The following is a 25,485-nucleotide window of genomic DNA, read 5'->3' as shown; positions in this document are numbered from 1 at the left end:
TGTTCCCATTTGGTTGAATGCTGGTTATAACACTGAATGCTTTTCAATATGGCATTTAAATAATTAGAGTAATTTCCACACTTATCCAACTCGTATACAATCACATTTCCATAACTGTATTGCTGTGGAATGTCTAGTCTATTATGGGCCTAATAACTTAAATAAGCACCGTAAAAAAGAATGTGATTGTGTCACCGCACTCACCTCCCGCCCTCTATTTCAAATGTTGCCAACATACACTTCAGAGCGTATTTGACTTTTATAAGGCAATTAAGCTCACTCAAATAAGCTTTGTTATATCTGTGTAATGAACCGTTTTTCTCTTGTTTTCACCCCCACCCCCCTTTTAAATTTTTGTTACATTTTGATACATTTTCTATATCAATTTTTTCTTTGAAAATTCAGGTTTTTTTTGTCTTGGTGTAACCCCTCTAAATGGTGTCACCCCCCCCCCCTAAATGGTGTCACCAGGTCATATGGTGCGATCCGCACCTACTGCCCCCAGAGTTTCTTCCAGGCATCTCTTCGGGGGGAGAGGGGGGGGGGGGCGGAGCCCCCCGAAGAAAGTCTACCCCCCCCCCGAACGAGATGGAATTTATATAGTAAACATACCCTTTTACTAGTGTCCGCCCCCCCCTCCCCGAAAAATGTTGACCGCCCCCCCCCGAAAATATCAAGTGCCCCGGAGAAAAAAGTCTGGAAGAACCACTGCTGCCCCCCCTCCCTTCACCTCTTGTGACGCCTCTATGCAAATTTGTGGTTGGCAACAAATATTAAGGGAGAAGGCAGTCATTACTCACACATCAGATTAAATAATTTATGATTATCAGGTTTAAATATAGCTTTTGGTGAGGGCCGGACTCCAGTCCAAACTAATAGCGTGCTTGTCACCCCCCCTTCCCCCCGCCCCACACACACACACGTTTGTGAAGAGAAAGCGTATGCGATCTCTAATGACCATGTCAAGTTCGCAAGAGCACGATAGATCTGATTGTTTGTTGGTAACGTGGTTTTTGTAGAAACTGTAGGTCAATTTATTAAAATATTGCTAGTCTTGTTCACCCCTCCCCCCCCACTGCTAACTAACATTTAGAATCTAATCCAATCTCTTGATCTAGTGATCTAGATCTAGAGGGGTCTAGATCTAGATATAAATAAGAATAAGAGTGCTAGACGATTACTTTTTTCATATTAGTAATTTAAGGAAGTGACGTACTTCAGCGAAAATAACATTACTAACAAATCAACAATCAAAATGGCTGCCCTCTTTGGTAATCCTCTATCTACCCAAGTAGGGCAATTAATCGGTGAGTTTTGACATATTGTGCCCTAAATAGGTTATAATAGTCTTATGCATTTTTCGATTTTGAAAGTTATATGCGGCTACACTATTTTATATGACTGGTTATTTTAAAATTAACCACAAAACTACATAATGGTAAATCTAAAATTTAGATTCTAAAAAATGTTAAAAAATTAAAAAATGATGTCTGAATTGTCTGTACTGTAGTGAACTGTAGTGTAAATAAATTTTTAATAAATGTGTATTGTGTAGAGTAGGTAATCTATTTAAATCTATCGTTTTAGGTACGTAAAATCGCCCGCGGCTTGTAATGTACGAAACACTTACCTCATTGTCAAGGTTTTAATAGAAGTATATTCAAAATATTAATATTGTGATATATTAAAATATATTTGTGTCAAATATTAGGCCTAGAGATAAATGAATAATAAACCTATATCAACGGCTAAATATATCATTGAATATAGGCAAGAAATTAACTTTAAACAGCCGTGTTTGCAAGCAGGATTTTCTATATAAAAAGCGGCCATCTGTAAGTTAGAGTGGCTTCCCCTGAATCTTGCGCTATAAGTTTACAATTAAAAAAAATAAACAAGATGGCTGCTATAGTAGATGAGCATGGTTGCATCTGTTGGAAACATCACTAGTCTTCATTTATTACTGAATACTGAAAAGTTTTAATTCAATGGACACCAGTGAGTTGACGAAAATCCTTCCGTAATGTTGTTGACATGGAATACAAATGTGCTTTTTAGATTTAGGACCGTAAAAATGGCACCCCGTCAAAAGAGCGCCGACATAAGAGCGCACTAATTTCCCGACAAAAGAGCGCCGACATAAGAGCGCAAATGTGCTTTTTTAGATTTAGGACCCTAAAAATGGCACCCCGTCAAAAGAGCGCACGACAAAAGAGCGCCGACATAAGAGCACAGACAAATTTACTTCACAAATTTTATAAAGAAATCAAAAAACAAAAATTACGATTTAAAGAGGGATGTTAGGTATGCTAAAGTGTGACATTATTTACTTACGACCATTTTTATAAATTTAATCATAATATAAATTATACTTTGTATTAGCAAAAGAATTGTTTTAAATAACTTGATGTTGCACAAATGTTTTAAGTGTAACTTTTTAAACTAGAACAAGCCACAGATGGGACACATGCTACAGAAAATTGGGCCCTTTATATGGAAGTTTGTGATGTCATAAATGAAACTGATGAAGGGTAATTTATCTTGCAATCTTTTAAACAGTTTGTTTTTCAAATATAAATTATGTTCAGCACATTTCCAGTTGATTAGAAAGTGCGAATATTATAACATAAAGTAAATGTTTAAAAGTATAACACATTTGTAAACACTTTGTTGTTCTTGTAATGTTAATAAATAACTATTTCAAATCAAATAATCAAATATTGTAGTCTTTATACATTTAATAAGCAAATATTTTAAGATTTTATTTTTTGTTGCTTTTCATTTAAGAAAGTTTATATTTTATTTTTCAGTCCGAAGGATGCCATTAAAGCATTTAGAAAAAGAATATCTCAAAATGTTGGGAAGAATTATACAGCAGTTATGTATTGCCTTACTGTAAGTTATTATTTATAATGTTAGCGTTACATATTTTATTAGAGATATCTTCATAGTTTAATTAACACTAATTAAATGGCAGATTTGTACTTGTTATCTAGTTTAATTTTTAATCTATTTCTAGTGCATTGAATCTTGTGTGAAAAATTGCGGTCGCCGTTTTCATATTCAAGTTGCTAACAAAGATTTCCTTCATGATTTGATTAAAATTATTGGGCCAAAAAATGATCCACCACAAATAGTTCAAGAAAAAGTTTTGAGCATGATACAGGTTTGAATTTATTCATGTTTTGAGTCACAGATAAAAAAAAATCACCATCAGATTTATCCAGAAATTTTTGTTGACAAATTAACATTTTAATTTTAACTAATGTATATTAATTATGAAAAATAAGCTAGTCAAGTGAAAATTTATATACATTCACCTGTAAACATTTTCATGTGAACCTAAACTATAATATATAGGTTAATTAAAATGCTATAATTTATTAAAATTTTATTTTGTACCATAAGTATATTCTTATAGTCACATTTTAAAATACTTAGACATGGGCTGATGCATTCCGAGGTAATGCTGAGCTGAAGGAGGTAGAAAAAGTCTACCAGGAGCTCAAGCAGAAAGGAATAGAATTTCCAATGACAGATCTTGATAATCTTGCTCCTATACATACTCCAGCCAGGGTAAGGACAACAGTTGTTCTTAAAAAAGGGTTTTACATTCTTTTGTGTTTTTGTAAAAAAAAATTATAGTGCAAAGATTTGTATAGGTTATTTTTCTGTTAAAATATACTTAACAATTAATTCAATTCAACACATCCAGGATTGTGAAATGTGTGTCCATTACTCATTGTTACCCTATATCATGTTAAAATTACTTCCCCTGTTTGATCCAGAGTGTACCTGAGAGAGAACAGCCACCTTTACATGAACGGGGAGGAAGCAGCAGAGGGGTAAGTGCTCACATTATTTACTGCTCATATTCAAAGTATTGTCCTTTTTAGCAAAGGTAACTTCCATTATTTACACCAAAGGTTTTTCCCTCTTAACATCATTCATGGTCTATTTAAATAATTTATGAACCGGATTAAACTTCATTAATAATACAAAGCCAGTTTTACAAGCAATAATAGCTCCCCATCATAAACTGTGTGGTGAGGAAAATGTTTTACTGCTCCTCAACTTCTATATTTCTTTCACATAATGAATTTTTGCTGTTCACATTTAATCTATACTGTTCCACAAATGTATACATCTTTCACATAATGAATTATAACAAGATTTTACGTGCTCACATTTTAAATCTATATTTACTAGTGCCTCATGCAATTTTTTTCACTAAATTTGTGAAAGCTCATACAGGTTTCTATTTGTGTCGTTTCTAAATAATAACCCAGTGTATTAACATACAATGCATAAGTCTTTAGGGTCAAAAAGTGACCATTGTGTTTCTCTGTCCAGAAAAAGTATGCCGAGCTGGTTAATGAGTCTGATGATGAGGTTTGTGCCCAAATCTCTCTGGTTGTTGTTACATTTCTATTAGATGGGGTGACAGCTTCATTGTCAATAAGAACTTAGATCATTTTGGTGTAAATACAACAAAATATAGATTGTTTTTTTGCACACACTTCTATTTTCAGAGCTTCTTTTACCTGTTTGTTTTCTTCTGAATTAAACTCTGATGCTTAAAATCTCTGCTTTTAATTTTTATGAATCTGTTTTTTTATATTGTTCTTGCATTGCTACATGCATTATTGTATTGCGCTATGTCAAGTCTTTTTGATAAAAATCTGAAATAGATTCCAGTGCAAAAAATGATTTGTAGTTTAAACTTTTTAGAAGTGTGGATACATTTCTTAGTGTTTAATGTGTTTTTTGTGATAGCAAATGATAGAGAAGAAGGTTATGGTTGGGCTAATATTTAAATTTGACTTTTGTGCATGCAAATTGCTTTTGTTTTGTAGAAATAATTGCATGAGGTGATTGATAATGGATTTACCAAGGATTAAGTGGATTTAATTTCCATCACTCCCAGCAGCATTTTCTACTTCATGCTAATCTTTGTAGCTTAAGAGCGCCACTTACTTTATTTTGTATTGTTTCTTATGATGTTCTTTTGTCAACAAGAGTGCTGCCTGCAAATGTTGTCACAAATTGTGATCTAATAGTGTCTTAGCTCACCCTTAGAAATCTAAGTGTTATACAAACCATACAACCTTTTAGCTGCCCTATGGAAAGAGGAATATAATTAATTAATTCCTAATGAGGTAAAAGAAGGCTTATGTCTTTAAATTTACAAATAAATTTGTTTTGCCAAATTGGCAGTGATACAGTTTTTGTCTTTTGTACAAAATGAGATTCAATTTATTTTTTGTATTGTTTGATTGATCTTGATTTGTTGTTTTAAAATACTGATAGTATTGAGTGAACAAAAGTGAATGTCTGCACTTTTGAAATAGACTGATCAGGGATTATTTAAACAATTTTTTTTCAGCCTCCAACTCAATCTTCTCCTGTTTATAACCCAGCTGTAGGGTATCCTGCAGCTGGAGGGTACCCACCAGTTGCAGGCTATCCACCTGTTACAAGTTATCCTGCTGGATATCCTCATGGTTATCCGCCAGCCGCAGCTTATCCTCCTGCCGCAGCTTATCCACCAGGATCATTTCCACCAGCCCCTGGAGACAGCAGCAACACCCCTCTTAGCTCAGAGCAGACGACAAAATTACGGCGTGAGCTGGATGTAGTGCACGGCAACATTCGAGTGATGAGTGAAATGCTCACAGAACTTAGTCCTACTAATGTTGACCCATCTGATTTAGAACTTCTGCAAGAGTTGAACAGGACTTGCCGGCAGATGCAGTCTCGGATTGTGGAGCTTTTAAATGAAATAGCCACTGAGGAAGTTACAAGTATGTTTTCATGCATTTAATTTTTTGTAAATATGAAGAAGTTTATATCGATAAAATATATAGTTTTCTTTAATGTTATTCAGATGACCTCCTGCGTGTTAATGATGACCTGAATAATGTGTTTCTGCGATACGAACGTTTTGAGCGCTACCGTACTGGGCAGTCGGGTCAAGCCTCCACACCTGTTGCAGAGAGTACACCACATGATACCCTACCCCCAGCATATGATCAAGTAACCCTTGGTTTTTCCCTCTGCTGCATCATATACTTAATTTAAAATATGTGCATAGTTTTTTAATATTTAATTAATTCCTTCATTTATATCATTACAAATTTGTTTTTTAGCTTCCTGCTGCTTCAAATCCCAAAGTAGGAAACTTAATAGACTTAAGTGATGATCCTTTACCTGCAACTTCTACTGTCAATGCACAAATGGCAGCACTCAGTGAGTACACTGACTTTATGCATTCCATTTGGTACTTCAAATTATTTATTATCACCCAGATAAGATAAATATCTCAAAATCCATTATTTAAATAATTATTAAAAGCACATTTAAAGTATGTTACAATATACAAGAAAAGTTCATCTGCATAAATATTAATACACTTTTGATAGTCTAGAATAAAAAATCTCAAAATAAAAAGTATAGAATTACATGCACAGTAAGATTAAGTCTTATTTTTGAGACATGTTGCCAAGGAGTTACCCATTTTATCATAAAAATAAGATTAAAACTTTTGTGTACTTCTATATTACAGCATTAGGAGGGACTGTAGTAGGTAATAATACTGCTCCACCTCCGCAACAACCCCCACCCCCAACAGACGACTTCGACATGTTTGCTCAGTCCAGACAATCCTTTGACCAAAGTAAACAAAACATTTCGTAAGTTGATACCCATTCTATTTCCACACAACACAATCACCATTATTTTTTGTACACTTTGTCTCAATTTTATTTTTTTCAATACTGACAGTGAAGCTTAAAAAGCTGAATTTATATTTTGCAAAATTAGATTATTGGTGTGAACAAAAATGAAATGTTTGTGCTTGACCTGTGTATTTCAGCACAACACGATATGATGTCCAGCAGACAGACACATACAGCGGTGGCCTCGGTCAAGCTGTAGCTCAAAGAACAGCTGTAAGTTTTGTGCAAGTCCAGTTCTCACATTCCAGTTCATTGTTCAATTCATGTTTATTTTGTATGCTAATTTTTCATTGGAAAAAAAACTAATTAATTTAAGACTAAGCTTAATATTATTAACACAATTGTGTTTTATCATTGTTTTACTTTTATCTAGCAAGAAACATTAAAAGTAAGTGTCTTTTCATTTAGTGTGTCCCATCATTTACATTTTATTGTATCATATCTCTATGCTGATTCTAGAAATCAAAGGGCTCTGCAAATGAAAATTATCCACACTGGATCATATGACTTTATTAACTCACACACAGTAGAAATCAATGTGCTTCTTCACAAACTATAAAAAAAAATTAATCAACATGGGTTAAGCTTCACAAAATAATAGTATCACTGACTTAAAGCAGAGGTTGTATATTTCATTTAGTTTAATTTCTTTAATCCCTCTATGCAGATGTCAGATGAAGAAACCCTTAAGGTATTTTCATGTATAACTATCCAAAGCACTGTTTGATTTTCAGTATTTTATTTATTTACTGTCACTTTGACTGCATGTTAATAACCAAGGATTAATTTATAAATAACAACCCTGCTGCTAGTTTATCTACTCAAATAGAGGTTTATCTATCAATTTAATTTTCCTTTATTTATAGACTGCACTTTTCTTTTTACTATTTTTGTTTTTAACCTGGTTATGGTAATTAAAAACTGTTAATTAGAGGGGTTTTTCTTCATTTATTAACATTATCTGTTGTGGAAATCTATGTTTATTTTATTTTCATGTGAGTTCAATAGCTTGATGCAATGTATGTTATATTGTCTTTAATCCCTTGCCTGTTTTTACACTGTAAAAATAGTGATTTATTATAGCTAGATTGTTATTATAGCAGCATTACTTTCCCTATTCTATTCTATTTGTTTGCTTGTATGTTAACACACTTTTTAAAATATTTTTTTCTTCACTATAGACTTCAATTAATCAATGCATGATTCATGACAATTTATATTTTTTACATTATTATAATTTTACTTTCAGTAGTATTTTAATAGTTGAAATTAGTTACTTTAAATACCTTTTTTTTTATTTAAAAAATCTTTATTAATAGGTAACACATAAGTAGTCATTATCATTTGTTCCTAACAGTAAAATCATAATAAAGAGTAATTTTAGCTTAATGGTTACATATTTTGTAACTTTATTCTATTTTGTATAAAACAGCTATTATTTTATACTCTAATATACCATTTCAGTTGCATTATTTTCCATACTCTGAAACTTTGAAACTTATTCTGATATCAGAAAAATAGCTCAGTTTTGTTAGTAATGTTATTCTTAATTGAAGGTAATTAATATATTATATTGTAGCTTCAAGATAAAGAGACGGACTATGATGAAATGGAACAATGGTTAGCCACGCATGGAGCAGGGGTGAGTCCTGACATTATAATTGAAAAGAAGCTACAACTTTTTGTGGGATTAATGTTTTTTTTTAACAGAACCACTTAGCTTACATGATGAATTTTCAATATTCTGTTAAACCTATTCTTAATTAAATAATAATAAGCTAAAATGTGTATTTGCTGGGAATGGTTACAAATATTCAATGTTCTGTTTCAGGAAACTCAAGGCAGACCGCAAGAACCTATAACTAGCTCAGGTATTATTAGATCTAGTTTGATTATTTCTAATAGATTTTAGATACTAGAGTTAAAAATGTGAATGCTGGAAATAGCTTGCACAAGTCCTGTGCATATTTTATGCTTAAAATTCTCTCACTCACCTTTTTTAAGTCAAAGTGTCAGTTATTAATCCTTTTGGTCTTATCAAAAGGGACATAACTCTGCAAAATTAAAGGATAAATAATTTGATAGAAAATTAGTTTTATTGCCGTATGTCACTTTTGCTTATTCAAAACATCCACCTTCTTTTGATTTGTATTCTAAGTCTTTGTAAACACTACCATAGTTTATAAGAGACAGTAATTTTAAATTTATATTTAAAGATGGGTCTGTCATGTGAGTATCTTTGATATTTTCAAACACAGCTCAGAAAGAATTCATTTTTCTAAAAAGATTTTCTCTTGAAATTATCCCACATTAGACAGAAAAATACTCCTAGTACTTTTTGCCTTGGGGTGGTCCTTGGTGGAATTTTAATGTTTTTTTTTTGTCCTGATTTGTAGTTTAGACAAACTGAGTGTTTACTCTGCACATTTGACATTATACTTTGAATCTTTTATAATACGAATCATTAAGGTGCTGGTTTATAAGATAATTTAGGCATATAAAAATATATTTCTTTAAATTTTCTGTATTGTTAATATACTGTTGAAAATTGGGCTAATTCACTAGCAACAAATGTTTTATTTTGTTGAATGTATTTTAATATTGACACAAACAAAAGATTACATGAATAAATAATGCTCATCAGTATTTTGTAATAGAAAAGGAATATTTTAATCAATAGGCCTATTTAATTTAAAATTAAATTAATAAATTTAAAATTTTTAAATGTATTCTCAATGTATTCTATTGTTACTGTAATGGGGTGACTTGGTATGCATGTTTTTAAACTTAAATGACAATGATCTTGATTGCAGAGTTTTTACTGTTATATTGTGAAATTAAAAAAAAGAATCTATGATTACTCCACAAAATAATAGAAATAAATGATTATTGACATAATAACTTGTAAAGCAATGTCAAAATTTTTTTAGCAGGCATTAAAAGAAAAATACTGTGTGATGTAAGAAAACATTTAAAAAACAGAAAAACTTAATGAAGTTAATGTCATTTTTTAAATTAGAACTAGTGGCTCTATTAGCGAATGATACTAATTTTCAAGAGAATTTTAATTAAAAATGAACTTATAAAATAAAAGCACCATGTACACATGTTAATGTGTAAATAATTTTTTGACAGAGTTTGACAGATTCTTGTCAGAAAGAGCTACTGTTACTGAAAATGTACCAAGTATTTCAGCACAGACTGGGCAACAACCTTCAAGGACCACCCGAACTCTTCAGAAGAAAGATGAAGATGAAAATCCATTATTTGCATTGTGAAGTTTGGTGCTAGCTCTAAGAATTTATTTTCATTTGTTATAAATTATTTGTAAACTTTTATATTATGTTGTTTGAAACAACCTATGTGTTTCACTGAGAAGAAATTTTTTTTTTTTTAACCATGAATGATTGTTGACAATTTTAAGTGAAGACAATATGTATTTTATGATAATAAAATGACATCTACAAATATGTAAAATTCTATATTTATTTAACTTGAATACTAAAGTCTTTTAATGGTGGAATATTAGATTTGATTAGTGGCCACATGTATCCTGCTTTGCAGTTTCTTAAGGATATGCAATCAATTAAATAATATACATAACACACATACATACACATTAGAAATGTATAACTTCTTTCTGCCTTAGAAAATGTTTTTTCAAGTTCCCTTTTTTTGGATAATATATCCTAATGACAATTGACAATAATTCATCGTTTGATTCTTCATCATTTACCCCAGTTAAATTATATTTATCCTCTTCATCTGGCTGGGAAGTAAATTGAAGCTATCTGAAATAATCAGAATACTTAAAACTAATATTGTAATGCAATACTTTTGCTACATTTTAGTAATAATTTTGCTACATTTTAGTATTATCTATTTGGTTGTAATAATGCTTAAACAATGACTATTATAATTTACAAAGAGTCCCTGTTGTTTATAGTCTAACCAAGATAGTTATGTTAAAAAAAAAGTACAAATTGAAATATATTTAAATATTTATACTGAGTAAAAGTTGTGTGTGCAGTTATTAATTACAGCATTGCTTTGTCAGCAGTGTTTTATCTTCACATCTCTGATGGTTTGTGATTTGATACAGCTTTTTTTGTTGCCTGATTGTCGTTAAAACCATAATTTTGATATAGCTTATCTTTCCTGTTAATTACCTGGTTGTAGGCCTTTAGTATTGTTTAAAGCAGTGGTTCTTAACCTTTTTGGAGGTTCAGAACCCCACCAGTTATATATGCACATTAAGCGAACCCTTCTTAATAGACAAAATTTGATAGCGGATCAAATGAGTTGGGTGTGTGTCTTGACCTCTGCCGAACCCCTGAGATTGATTCAATTAAACCACAGGGGTTTGATCTAACCAAGGTTAAGAACCACTGGTTTAAAGCCATGTACCTTAAATTTTTTAAATGCAAAAGAATATACTTTCTGCTTTTGTCAAATCAGTTCATGAACAGCTTTTTTTCCCCCTGTCCTAAGAATGTAAAACTCTGCATCTAGATGCACTAAATACATTAGTAAAGCTTTAAAGTACCGGTAGATTGAATGATTAAATAACTCATATACAAATAATTGATTGATATAGAAAACAGTTTCATAACTGCTTTTTATATTGCATGAGAATGAATAACATTGTGATATGCCTTGATATTATGTGTTTAGTTTCTCATTGTGAATGTCCTCGTAATAATGAACTGATCAATGTTTTGCCTCTTTATCTTATGCCAGGTTGTAATTTTGTTTGAAGGCATTTTATTGTAAGCATGATCTATTTTAACATTATAAGTAATTTATTCTTTAAATTGTTCCCCGATTATAGTTTTTATTTTTAGGAAAGGAATATAAAAAGAAATCTGTATCAAATGTTTTTTTTTTCAATTATTTTCCCCTGATTTTGTAGCTTGATAGTAGATCTACATATTTAATGGCTAGTGGTATATTTTCTATACTTCTGCTTGTTATTCATTTTGTTAAAGTAAACGAATTCTTTTTTATTTTAAAAAAATGGATTCCTTGGATAACCACTAACAGTATTTTTGCTGATGGCACCAAAAGCCAAAGGTGTTTGATAGCTGTCTACTGAAGTGGTGCAAAATGTGTCCTCACCTCTGTTACAAACTTATTCATAAGTGCTTATTTCAGTTTAATTGGAGCTCGGCGCTTTCTTATAGGTCCCATCCAAACTAAAACATCCCAGTGTTGATTTTTTTAAAAAATTGCCCAGTAATTTTAGTAAACCGAATTTTATGTATTGATTTTATTTTCAAATAAAATGGACACAAACTTAAATACAACTTTTAACTTGCATTTTAGAATATGTTACATCATATGATGTTTAGCAGCTTCTTCTGGTGAACTGGTCTTTGATGTTTTTTTGCACGCTTCATTGAATTAAGATCACTAGTGAAACATTCTTTTTAAGAGAGCATTAAGTAAAGGGTTTGTTTTGCTAAACTAGTGCATTTAAGGAAAACTTTGTTCAATTCAACATAACAATTAATTAAGTATTGGACTGTTTAATATTTAAAGAGTGTTAAAAGTCATTCCTGTTATTCTATTAAAGAGTGTAGTACAAAAAGAGTATACTTCAGTTTTTGAAGATGTAATGAGTTTTTATTACAAAATTTTTGTTGTTTGTAAAATTGTGGAATTTTCAAATTTCTGCCATTGTTGCAGACTACAATAAAGTATAAATGCATTGTACTGTTCAACGTCATTTATTGTCTCATGATTCTTTACAAGGACTACATATTTCAATGAAAAAGTCTTTCATACTATGCTTAGAGTAGTGAATTTTACAACTTAATACAAACTTGTATCAAAGAACCAAGTGATTTATAAACACAACCATAGATCATTATATATACAAAAGCATATCAAGGCATTTAAAAACAATTAAGCACACCAGTTTAATTTAATTGGATTTTTAACAGTTTTTTTTTAACAGTAATCACAACATATTTTAAACCATTTACACACAACAGACTACAAACAAAAATCATGAATTTACAAAATGACTTTTGGTAACATATTACCAAAAGTTTATAGACAATTTTAAATCGATAAATTCAGCTTACTAATGAGTTTGTTAGCAATTTTGAAAATGGAACAAGTAAATTTCAAATCCTGGAAGAAAGCTGAAATTAATTAAAATCTGTAATGTCCAACTGGTGAGTTTTCTAAAGCAAGAATTGATAGTGGTCAAGCAGTCTAGGCTGTAAAGCAGAATATAATTGTCTAATTTACAGTTGTGTAAGTAACTGACAGAAAGCAAGGACTTTACAGGTTGACCAAAGATTAGAATGCTAATATGTAAACTCATCTATAGTATTAGGGTGCCTTGAGTGATGAAGAAAACAGCTTGTGTAAATAACTAACAGAAAGCAAGGACTTTACAGGTTGACCAAAGATTAGAATGCTAATAAATTATGTAAACTCATGTATAGTATTAAGTTGCCTTGAGTGATGAAGAAAGCTGATGAACAAAATGGGAACATATGGTCATAGAATGGAAAAAAAACAACCTGTTACAATGTGTGGCATAAGAAGGAGAGGTTGGTTCTAACCCCTATCCCCATGGACCCCCAGAAAGAAAGTTCTCAGACTGCGCCACTCTTGACCTTGGTTGTGCAGTCCATGGGAATGAATGACAATTTTTTTCTCATGGTAACTTTTACTTGAGGAAAACAAAATGGAAGCATCTTATTAAAAAGTTACTTTAAACAACAAGCAAATCAAATTTTTACATCTTTGGTAAAAGCATTAAAAAAATAGTAATTCTCAAAAGAGATAGTAAGAGTACAACAGAATGACAGTACTAATAATAACTTAAGATTTGTTTCATGGTTAAATTATTATAGTTGAGTTATTGTTCATAAAAAATAATCCTTTAAAACAAAATTAAATAACATTGATGGGATGTATCATATAATTTTATCAAAAAAAATAAATATATATATAATGTGTTGTCAATTATGAAGGAGAAATACACATTGTAGAATTCACTTAATGGAACAATCAATAATTTTGGACTGGATAATAATTTATTGTTGATAAAAATTCAAATACGAAGGTTAATAAATATGATTTTAATTATGTGTATTAGATATTTACAGCTTTGAAGTAATGATGTATAAATGACTAGTTTTTTAATTTATGAGAGTACTTTTTTTTTTTACATGATGAAAAAATATTTAACGTATGGTTAAAAATATATTAAGTTTGTTTTTTAAAAGTCAATGAAAGCAGGTAAGTAAAACTAAGCTTATGAAAAAAAAAGCATAAGTCAATTTTCACAGTCAGACAATTCTTTTGTAAACTTAGCTTGTCTGTTTACTGTAGTCAAATATAACTTTAAGCCAAATTTTATAATTATAAATTTGACACTCTTCACCTTAGCACAGCTCTTAATACTCGTTTAATAATTTTTTCAAAAATATTTACACAGCCCTTACAATTATTCAACAATTTACTTCAGGCAACTTCTACCTTCTAAATTCAAGAATTATATAATTAAACTTCATACAAAATACATAAAAGTTAATGTTTTTATTAACCTAATTACATTTAATACAAATATGTTGCCTATAACATTACATACCTTTGTATGAAATACCATTTTAATAGAATGTTAAAATTTATAGTAGGCTAATGCACAAAACCAATCCTATTCCATAATGCTTATTTAATTGTTTTACAGTAAAGAACATGGCCATCTATATAATTTTTATAACAGTTAAAATGAATGCCAGTTACTTATTACTTTCAAAATTATGTTAACAAGATTGGCACAACAATTTTGTGCTCTATATGTGGTAAAAACAAAGGCAAATCATATGTTTAGCTACTTCCTTCTATCTTCAACAACCACTGTGTCACTGTCAGATATTTCAACGTGATTACATATCTGAAAAGAAAACAGATGATATTTAAAAACAGAATACTTTAAACAATTAAATGGACTATGTTCAAATGCCTACCTCAAACAAAGGTGGATCTTTACTGTGAGGGTGAAAACCAGTTAGTTTACAGGAGCCTATAACATCTAGACCATGGTCTGTCAACTTGAAAATTCCACTTCTATAGTAAAGAAAAATAACACATTTAATAATGTTCACAAACCACTGCCCCACCCCTCCCCTCCAAGAAAACCAACAACCCCAGTTCCAATTTATTTCATAATTGATAAACCACAAACTTTATGAAAACAAGACTTGGACAGAAATGAGTATAAACCTACTCTTGAAATTTAGGAGAACAAACAATGGCAATAGCTTCCGGCATCATCTTCTGCCAAGGAAAATGTGAGTGAAGATCTACACTTGAAAGAAAGGCTGTCTGGGTCGGGTGTGTCTGTTTTATATAAAAAAAGTAATACTGAAATATTTTATCATGGTTAGTAAAATAGCAGATAAAATAAAACACTCAAAAATTATTTGATTTAATAATTTTTGACTTGATTAAATTAAATATTTGAATGAACAAACATAAAAAAAATTAATGAAAACCATACCGTATTTAGAATTTCATTTTCCATTAAAGAATAATGTTTTGTTTTTCTAGATTAAGTTTAATTATAGTTATAGACTTACTGGAGAGAAAAAACATAATCCTTAAATTTTTAATGATTTCTCAAATTTCAGCTTACGTGTATCCATCCTAGTGTAATTAAATTGTGCTTTTCTTGATAATAAATAAGCTCCTCTTCATTTTCTATATCACAACTATCATGACCACCTTTTTGTTGAGGAATAAACAAATGTGTGATCTTGAAGCAGCCGCGAGACTGAAATAGAATAATAAAAACTTTGTAGGCATCACAATTGTAGATGACTAATTATCTAAATATTTAATTCTCTTCTGGGAGACGCTAGAAAACAAGCTGTATACGCGCTCCCTACCATCCCCACCCCTACATGGTCTTAGTGAGCTGTGGTTCACGCTATGTTTACCTTAGTCGAGTCAGGTTTAGTGACGGCTATTAGGGGCAGATAATTTAGTTTGAAACTATTTTAAACGTTTGGGGGGGGGGGGGGGGTTATGGTCCTTAAAGAGCTACTTATAGTGTTTTAAAGAAATATTTTCAGTGTCAGCGTTGGTACTGTCGAATTCACAAATTATGAATTACTGAAAAGTAGAAAAAACAACAACTAAATAGCGGTGTATGTTATGCCACGGGCCGGCTCGTAATATATATTAAGAAAAAACTGAAAAGCTAGAAATACATGAAAGAAGGTTAATAAAACAAAATGAGTATATGTAAAATCAAAATAGATTTACGCTATACCATTGTGCCACATAAAATTCCCATGGTCTCTGACTCCATTGCAGTGTTAGATTCAGCAGCTTTGAGAAAGTCGGACATAAGCAGGGATGGTAAAATCACTTTTCTAAACGTAGAGCCTCCAAACTCTCCCAAACTCATATGATGGTCAACAGCTGGCTTTTTACTGCGATCAACAGATGGCTTATCTATTAAAAGGCTGGATTTAATTTAGAAAAAAAATGTCAGTTAAAGAAATTTCTTGCACATCATACAATAAATAATTTGCATCTACTTAAAGTATTTTTATATATGGTACAAGTGAACTCTGTACATATTAAATATCAGTTAAAATAAAGGATCTACTCCACATTGAAAATGAATGCAAGATATATTTTGAAAAACATATTTATAGACATTAACATGGTTCAAACTATTTACATTTGAAAGTATAAGAAAACTTTAACTAATATAATGTTTACAAAATAGTATTTTAAGATAGTTTTTATAATGTAGTAGTTACATGAGTAACTTCAGTTATAAGAGTTTAACTGTTTTTATTAAGTATAGCTATTTGTAATATAGACAGATTATTAGTAGATTTATACAATAATTAAAATAACTTGACATAATATTTAAAAGGTGCATTAATTTGTTTTTAACTTCCATATAATCCTTACTTTGAATTGCTTATAGTCAATTTTTTTTTCAGCTCTCTATCCGGAATCTGGGGTGGGTTTGCACTAATATCAGTTAAATACTGGGAGTATGATGGGGGAGACGGCAGGTCGGCAATGAATTCGCCTTCCCCATTATTTAATACAGCAGGCAGGTGACTTTCATCAGGTGTTTCTTCAGCATACCCGGGAGCGCTTGCCTCAGAAATGGATGGTTGCTGCTCTTGCACACCTGAAACTCCTGCATTGAAAAGATTTTTAAAAAAGATGATGATGATGATGAATAAATTATTATATAGCCTTTTTTATAGTGTAGTGACAGTCATTTGATAATGTTTAAATATACTGAAAACTTATTTTCTTGGTACAGGAAAAAAACAATGAAATAGTATAATTTGTATCTTTAAGAGCTAAAATTTTGAAATAAATTTTTAACTTTAAAACACATATCTATATAAAGACAACACTATGGTCTTGCAATGCAACTATTTCTAAATCAATTTTTTTTCACCACTTACCCAACCCATGTTTCTTTCTTTCATTTTCTTTAATTTTTTCTTCTTCTTGTCTTCTGAGTTTCCAATATCTCTCTTCCTGCTCACTTCTGACTCCTGCTTCCTCCTCTTCTTGGAGCCTTTTTGCCATTTCAGCATCCTGCCTCTCCTGTTCTTCAATAGCTTTCCTCCTCCTTTCTTCCTCTGCTTTTCTTTGCTCCAACAGTTTGGCCTACATAACAATGACATGTCAATAAATTACTTTTATTTTTTTAAAATGTGTTTTACTTTTAGGAAAATACTAAATTAATTTATGTGTTACTTACCTGTTCCTCCAAATATATTTTTTCATCCTCAATGTACCTTTTTTTCAGTTTTAATTTAATTTCTTCAGCTAAGGGAAACACTTTCTTCACTTTCTTAAAATGAAAAACAAAAACAAAAGATCACATTGCAGTTAAGAGAAATAGTTATGTCACTCATTAAAAGACAAGATGTATTTAAAACTGTTTTGTAAAGAGTAAATATATATTGTAGACTTTTTCAAATATATTTTATGATAAGTATGTAATTAAATTAAAACAGTGAACTTACTCTTTTGAAATCTGCAAGTTCTTCTGGGGGTGACTGTTTATAATCTTGATGTTTGGGTAGTTTTTCTACAAACAGTCTATTATACAAAGATACCATATGAGGGCATTGAAATGTTTATACAGGATGTGTGTACATTAATGTATACCCACAAAAGAGATTTATATAGACAACATAATATTTTAAAAACAAAACTGCATACAAATATTTAACCTTAAAAAATGACATCAGATTAATTGTACATTTTAAAAATCTTTTTGAAAAGTTGTAATTTAATAATTTAGTCTTCATGTAAGAATAAGATCTTTTTGAATAAAGAAGGCAATATTACACACTCACATTTAAAAATTAACAACAAAAATGATTTTTCAAACTTACGTTATAAACTTTGTATATAAAATAAAAGCACTTTCCAACTGTCCGTCATCACAATACATATTTGCCATCCTCAACATTTCTCTACCAGATCTGAAGTATAGTTTTAATGCCAAACTTTTGTCCACTTCAACCTGTGACCCATAGTCTACAAGAAACTTTATCCTTTGGCCGGGATCACTCATTTGAGAACTTAGAGATGGTTGTCTTACTAATGACATATTGACATTAAAATCCTATGAAAAAAAAATGAAGCCTGTTTATTATTCGGAATGGAATGACACTGTGTTCTGTTAGTACTATAATAAAATAAAAGTTTAGGTTAGTGCTAACAGTGGTTAGGATTTTAGTTAGTAGCTTAATAACTATGGCATCACTATAACAATACTACATGCATTTATATTAGATGCTTGATAGAAAAATAATAAAGATACTTTCATTGCTAGCAATTCATATACAAAATAAAAATGTTGCACAAGTAATTTGCTGTATTTAAATGATGTAAATAATAATGCAGATTTATTTAATTTCACTAATGTATGTTTTCTTGTTGCAACCAATAGTAACATATCTATTCTTGATAGCTGTAACTGGTAAAGATTCAGAATAAGATATTTTATTGGAAAATGAATGACAGTGTAGCAAGCATACAAAAGCTTAAGCGCTTACGGATGAGTTGTTTAAATATTTTTGCAGAAAATTCTTTTCTCTAACAGCAACTATGCAAGTAGAGATTGCCGACTAGGCGACTTACGTAAAAAATTTACCCCCCAAATCATATCAGAATGGTTAAAAATGTAGTTGTCCACATAATTTTGATGATTTTTATCCCCCATCCTTAACCTACCATCAAAATAAGCTAGAAACCCATGCAACAAATTTCCACCCCAGTTGCCAAAAAAAAACTTCAATTCTAAAAAAAATTAAAGTTTTCATGATTTTTGTTTTCAAGACATACAAAATGTGTGCAATGTCCAGGGTCCTATTCCTTGGCGTTATGCAGTTTGCTCCATATGTAATCATTTTGTAAACTTTATGGCAGACACTCATTCAAGTCTTTAATTAGTTATTACATTTTTAAATACAATCAATGAATTTACTAATTTAGTAATAGAATCTAGTACAGTACTAACAGTACAGTAGAGACTGAGGCTGTGACTCATCTTTCAATGACCAAAAAATAAATTCAACTAGATTTAGATCTATCAATTCTACTAGTATAGATCTTGAACTATTACTAAGCTTAGTTTAAACTATTACAAATTATTAATTAACAAACCAGATGTATATTATACTAGCGAGACAATAGAATAGATCTACAACATAAACAACATCATACATTACATTTTTACAAAATACATTCAATTTTATACATTATACTGGCTTGAGAGCTGAGCCTGAGAGCTGATTAAAGAGGTTGTTGTACATTTAATCATTTACACAACATTAGTTACATTTTTTTTTTTTTTAAACTTTATTTTTTAATCAATATATTATTAATAATGGCGTAATGTACACCTATTATAAATTACCTAGTAGTCTAGCTTTATTTAAGATCTTGACTGGAATCTACAAGTCATCTAATGTAATTTAATAAAAATTATTGTTTCTGACTCGAAAGCTGAGTTACTAAAAATAGACTAGATTCTATTTATTTTTGTTTGCATCGTATATTTTGTTTCGTGCTTAGATTAATGTTTTAGAACTCATGGATCTATAAACGGAACAATATTTACTATTAACCCTCAATTTAGGCCCTCAAGGTTTTATTTATGTTTTAACTTCCTTCCTCTGTCTCTTATCTTTTGTTCATCGCGCTTTGTCCGTCATCGATCGAAACTGGCGAGCGAAATTTCGACCACTTCTAACCTACTGATTCGTTCCAAACTAGGCACGTGGGTCAAGACTCGATGCCAATGCAATCTGACATAAAATTTGACCAAATTGGATGCCTAATTAATTTTTAAAGAATTAGTAAAAGTTTCTTCAATAAAGTACTGTACTATATACCGCGTTATCATTATTAAACGCATTTTTTTTCTGTTCATTCAATGCGCAAAATTATTGCATAAAATGTTTTTACAAAGCGTGGGTCGCTTCTTAAATTCTGGTAAAGGGGTCGTCCATAAATGACGTCACACACAGTCGTAGGGGGGAGGGGGGTCCGTAATTTTGTGACGGTGTGTGATGAGGGGGGGGGGTTCTGATGGTGCAACGTCACACTTTTGCCTTATAAAAAAGCAATGTTAGAAAACGGAATTTTAAACGTTATTTCGAGTTTTAGAAAACTGTTTTGATAAAGTGCAATAGGAATTGATTAAAATACTCTATTTCGACAGAGTTCAGACAATATTTTTGAAAAAATGATGTTTTAAGAAAAATTCAACTGCAATTTTGAGGGGGGGGGGGGGTTGTAGGCTGAGGTGTGACGTCATTTTAGGGGGGGGGGGGTGTCTGGCTTTTTGTGACGATGTGTGACGGAGGGGAGGTAAAAATCGTCAAAAAAGGGTGACGTCATTTGTGGATGGCCACAAAGGTATTCAATTCATAATATATGCGACACACGTTTTTCTTTTTAGCTATTTAAATAATATATAATTAATATATAATTAATATATATTTAAAGAAATTCATTTATTTTCTTGCGACGTCACATTTTTGCATTATAAAAAAGCAATGTTAGAAAACGAATTTTAGACGTTATTTTAGATAACTGTTTTAATAAATTGTAATAGTTTAGACAAGATTTTGGAAAAATATCGATGTTTTAAAAAAATTCAACTGCAATTTTGAAGGGGGGGGGGGGGGTTGTAGGTTGAGGTGTGAGGTCATTTTAGGGGGGGTGTCTGACTTTTTGTGACGACGTGTGACGGAGGGGAGGGGGGAGGTAAAAATCGTCAAAAAAGCGTGACGTCATTTATGGATGACCCCATATATATATATATATATATATATATATATATATATATATATATATATATATATATATATATATATATGCATTGTTTGTGTTAGTTTGGTGCGCAGTTGTTTGTATTCATGCAATTATATTGTATTAAGACATTTAACATATTGGGAACAAAATCATGAAAAACCGTTTAATAACAAGCTTTTATATAATATTGCACTAAAAAGGAGAAAATGGATGATTCTATTTAAAGGTATAATAATGCAACACATTTTTTTTTAAAGCGTGATCACTTATATAGTATCTTTTGAATACCTCTATCTAAAATTTAAGAATCTACCCACGCTTTTCTATATGGGCCTAGAGTCTAGATCTTGTTATTTTGTTTCCGTATACCCAAACGCTCGACGAAGTGTAACTCGTGTAAAAATAACAAACCCTTTTTTAATTCCAAACCGTATCCGAATCCATGTTTATTGATAATTTTCCGGTTTCATTTCATTGGTTGAATTCCAGAGAAATCCCGTCCTCTGCAGAAATAAGCAAAAAAAAAATTACCTGGATCTTGATTTTGTTTATGATTTTCTATTCATCAAGAAATCTAAATTGAGACTAGATTTCTAGATCTATTTGTTATTGTCTATTTTTTCCCCACACAATGCTCATTATGGTTATCAAGCTATTTTGAGGTAAGTATTAATATTAGATCTAGCGCCTAGGCCTAGACTAGAATCTAGATCAAGATTCTAGATTTCTATTTTTATTAGGCCCCTATTTATTTACTATTTATTTATTATTTTATTGTCACTTCTGGCTTCTGTAAATCTGTTAGTGTTACTGTTAGTGTTAGACTTTACTTAAGTTTAGATTTTAGAATGTTAGGCCTAGAAATCTAGTGTCTGTAGTTATTGTTCTTGATCTAGATCTAGAAGATTTCTAGACTGTTAATAAAAAAAAAATACTGTTATCAACAGCAGTGGTTGTTAGTAAGTTGTTACAGTTGTTTGTTAGAATACATTATTTTATTGTTACCTCAGAAGTAGATTAGTTAGGCCTAGTAGTACTAGTAGTTAGTTATTTTAGTTAAGTTAGTAGTAAGATCTAGATCTAGATTTAGCTAGAGTAGTTTATTGGTGGGGGTTTGTCACTTTGTTGGAGTGGGTGCTCTACTGAACTCTTAGTCTTAGTGATATTGCCCTGTTTTATCCTGAGGCCTAACCCTAGCAGCTAGCTAGATCTAGATCTAGAATCTAGTAATTTCTAACTAGTCTGGGTCAAGATCGGAACTTGAGACCTCTGGGCTTGCAATCAAGTGCATTATTCATTATCACTCAATCATGCCATCCCTTAATTATTTAGTTAACTACAAGCAATAAATTATGGGACAGTGGCATAACAGTACATACTACATTTAAACCTTATTTTTTACCTTAACAATTTAATTTAACACTAAAGCAAAGATTAAAATTGTAACAGAATATAGTATAGATTCTAGACCTAGATTAACAACTTTTGGAAGTCTATTGGAGGACACCATTACTAGATCTACTTCCAAACAACATTTCTCAGCACGAATCAGTTCTTATGGTGTTTTAAAATTCACTGTTCCTCACTGTCAGTGTCAACATTTTCTTGCACTTGCAGGTTATTTCACTAATTTGAAAAGCAAAATTTCTTGATTTAAATTAACCTATGCCATAATCACTCATAATCATAATAAGTAGACCCAGATAACATGTCATTAAGGATCATCATTAAGTTACAAGATCTACTAGCTTGATAAGTTTATATAATTATAATGCCTAACGTCTGTAAAGTCTAATTATTAATTAGGCTTAGGTTATGCTTACCAAGTTTAGTTTTTCTCACTAAACTTAAACTTTAAACAATTGTTTCCTTATTTAACTTTAACATCAACCATTGCTGAGTATGTATAATAACTGCAATTTAACAAAACATTAAATTTAAGACCCAAACTGATTTAGGGATTCAAATAATTCTGTTAAAAAATTAAATCCTTTTGTGAGCATTTAAATTTATAAAGAACATACTTTATCGGTCAGACCTGCTCTTCAATTGGTTTTCTTCTAGCATAGATTAAAATTTACATTTAATTTAAGAGATTTCTTACGATTTTTTCAGCTGTAGTTTTTCTTTTAACTTATTAAGTAGAAAATTCTAATAATAAATTATATTAAACATCTTAATTTTATCCACAGACCAATGTCGACATCTCAGATTTTTCCAGTATTGAATACACCTTGGGAGATGTTATTAATTAAAATAATCATTTTCAAGTTTTTGAAACAACCATAAACTGAATGATTTCTACTGCTGAATACTCAATCTTTTATGGTAAGTACAATTTTACCATTTCATTTTAAATGTTGTTCATCAGCTGTTTCCAAACTTTTTGTTGTAATATAGCATCTCCCTTAAAAAATCTACCTAGGTACTGTTGGGACTTTGAGATTAAATAACTTATTACTAATCCAACATACAGTTTCACCTAACAATGGCAATTTAAGGCATCCTATTTACATCATATCAAATCACTTACTAATTTACATCATAAGAGGTACCCAAAGCTTATCAAGTTTGATTACTTGGCTGTCTTTAATATTTGAATTTTAAATTGATCTGTTCATGACTGTTTTTTTTTTAGTGATGTCACCCAATATCTGTATCTACTGTAGCTACAAAAAATCCATTTAAACTTAGTGTTACTATTCACTGAAAGTGTTGACTAGCTCTTGAGGGCATTCCATGTTTTCTTGTCCAGGCATAACTGACCCTCACAAAACTGTTTGGCTATACTAAATTAATTTAAGTTGGGCATATGTTTTTCTGAGGTTGGGTGGGGGGGGGGATTCTTACACGATTATCATATTTAGTTGTAAGTTCTTCAATCTAAATGTTAGTTTACATATTTTTAAAATGTATATTCAGAAATCACATTTGTCTCAGCTTGGCAACAAATTGAAAACAGTTTTACATTTCTAGTTCTATTAAATGTCTTGACACATTTTTTTAAGTAAAGGCTCACACTTTTAATAATTTACCAAAGTTTCTTTTAGCATGTTAATATACTACTTATGTTATTTGATTTATATAAAATACATGTAGAACAAAAGATGGCAACAAACATAAGAACTGCCATGGCATTTTTCTTGCCAATAAAGTACTATGAATTTCTAGTTTTTGTCAATAAAACTGAATGGCAAGATAGATTGATCTTCATTATAGTTCTGTCAGTAGTATTTATGGATAAAATCCATCAATTGTTTTTATTATAAGAAAGTCATGTGTGCTGAGTGTGCACCTAATGGTCAATATATTATGTTTTCAGCTGATCATACTGTAGTGTAACAGTAAAACTTACTCTATCAGTAAATGTGTGTCTCTTTACACTCTTTCTTTTTCAAGTTGTCTAATTTTTAGGTGTGTTTAAATGGGTTTTAAGTTGTGCTAAAATATACTGCTTTAAAAGCATACACATTTGTTTTTAGAACGTATAGAACTTCATTTCTAAAGATATTTATGCAAACATATTCCATTTTTATTCACTAAGTGAAATTAGCAGAAGCTATTTAAAAATCCATTTAAAAAGAACCTTTGCCGGTCTAATATTTGTCAGATCACCTTATCTGTGATATATCAAAGACATTCTATTTATAGTTATGCCTTATTGATTTTTTTTTTAAGTTCCTGCATTTTAGAAGATTGTTGTATTAAATCCTAGCAAGTGTCAGTCTGAGATTGGTTTCATGTGTGTTTAGTGATAATGTGTACAGCATTTAGTGTATGTTTTACCCAAATTTATTTTTTATTACATTATGAACATTTAATTTATTATTAAGCCTGTTGATCAGATGTGATTATATCATTGGCACTAAAAATGTAGTATTTCACAGCCTATAATCTGTGGAAACGTGAATTTACTTGAAAGCAGTGTCCTGCCTTTCCACTGTCAGTAGGTCTGCATTTATGTCTTGATTAAAGATGATACAATTAGGGATCATTTTGAGAATAGGTGTATGTATCATGTTCCAACTTGCTTTTTTTTTAAGGCATTCGTTTTTTTGTACTAGTAATTCAGACATAAATCCATTGCCTGTACATTTATTTATTTATTAGATCTGTAAACCCTTATTGTGCACCCAGCATTTACTCTAGTCCAAACCCCCCAAGTACTATAGTATCGATATCGGCAATACCAGCCTCACAAAATAAAGTGAGTCACGCTATTGGATAAAACTTTATCTTTCTATTGACATTTGTATTGGTCGTGTCACGCTGCTCGCACTGTGTGTCACGCCACTCGACCCCAGCACGCGCTGCCCTTCCAATACTGTTCACGTTGTCCTGACCTTTGACATTCAAACCTGGACACGCGCCTCGCGGTCTTGTGGAAACGTCGTTTTACTTT

At 30.9% G+C, this 25,485-nt stretch overlaps 3 protein-coding genes across 9 annotated transcripts in view; 2 read left to right on the top strand and 1 right to left on the bottom strand.

Annotated features, from left to right (window-relative positions):
• The first annotated feature begins 1,228 nt into the window (after positions 1 to 1,228).
• LOC131955785 (TOM1-like protein 2) lies at positions 1,229 to 12,447 on the top strand. 4 transcript variants are annotated; one of them, XM_059320047.1, is made up of 16 exons: positions 1,229 to 1,307; positions 2,447 to 2,531; positions 2,811 to 2,895; positions 3,020 to 3,166; positions 3,442 to 3,576; positions 3,789 to 3,845; positions 5,387 to 5,804; positions 5,888 to 6,036; positions 6,150 to 6,249; positions 6,566 to 6,692; positions 6,875 to 6,950; positions 7,111 to 7,125; positions 7,405 to 7,428; positions 8,317 to 8,379; positions 8,569 to 8,608; positions 9,873 to 12,447. In XM_059320047.1, the coding sequence occupies exons 1-16, from the start codon at positions 1,256 to 1,258 to the stop codon at positions 10,013 to 10,015; spliced, it is 1,716 nt and encodes a 571-aa protein (XP_059176030.1). In that variant the 5' UTR covers positions 1,229 to 1,255; the 3' UTR covers positions 10,016 to 12,447. The 4 variants fall into 4 exon arrangements, with proteins under 4 accessions (XP_059176030.1, XP_059176031.1, XP_059176032.1 ...); XM_059320048.1 differs by lacking the exon at positions 7,111 to 7,125; XM_059320049.1 differs by lacking the exon at positions 7,405 to 7,428.
• A 2,093-nt stretch (positions 12,448 to 14,540) lies between these two features.
• Positions 14,541 to 21,567, bottom strand: LOC131955786 (STAM-binding protein). Of its 2 annotated transcripts, none has more exons than XM_059320053.1 (11): positions 21,495 to 21,567; positions 18,152 to 18,384; positions 17,777 to 17,852; positions 17,509 to 17,601; positions 17,207 to 17,414; positions 16,692 to 16,929; positions 16,036 to 16,231; positions 15,397 to 15,534; positions 14,989 to 15,101; positions 14,729 to 14,828; positions 14,541 to 14,655 (listed from the first exon to the last, which is right to left on the bottom strand). In XM_059320053.1, exons 2-11 carry the CDS (start codon positions 18,367 to 18,369, stop codon positions 14,593 to 14,595), a joined length of 1,443 nt encoding a protein of 480 aa, XP_059176036.1. In that variant the 5' UTR covers positions 18,370 to 18,384; positions 21,495 to 21,567; the 3' UTR covers positions 14,541 to 14,592. The 2 variants fall into 2 exon arrangements, with proteins under 2 accessions (XP_059176036.1, XP_059176035.1); XM_059320052.1 differs by lacking the exon at positions 21,495 to 21,567 and adding an exon at positions 19,681 to 19,812.
• A 19-nt stretch (positions 21,568 to 21,586) lies between these two features.
• LOC131955783 (protein FAM13B) overlaps positions 21,587 to 25,485 on the top strand; it is a 29,405-nt gene continuing 25,506 nt past the window's right edge. For all 3 annotated transcript variants that reach the window (XM_059320046.1, XM_059320045.1, XM_059320039.1), the window contains exons 1-2: positions 21,587 to 21,745; positions 23,276 to 23,411. The gene's annotated coding sequence lies outside the window, so the exon portion shown is untranslated. The remainder of the gene's footprint in view (positions 21,746 to 23,275; positions 23,412 to 25,485) is intronic.

This window comes from Physella acuta, unplaced genomic scaffold, assembly GCF_028476545.2.
Source record: "Physella acuta isolate Inbredline_101_S28 unplaced genomic scaffold, ASM2847654v3 ptg001101l, whole genome shotgun sequence".
NCBI lineage: Eukaryota > Metazoa > Mollusca > Gastropoda > Physidae > Physella > Physella acuta.
The sequence above is the reverse complement of the archived record's forward strand: the minus strand, read 5'-3'. Positions and strand labels throughout refer to the sequence as shown.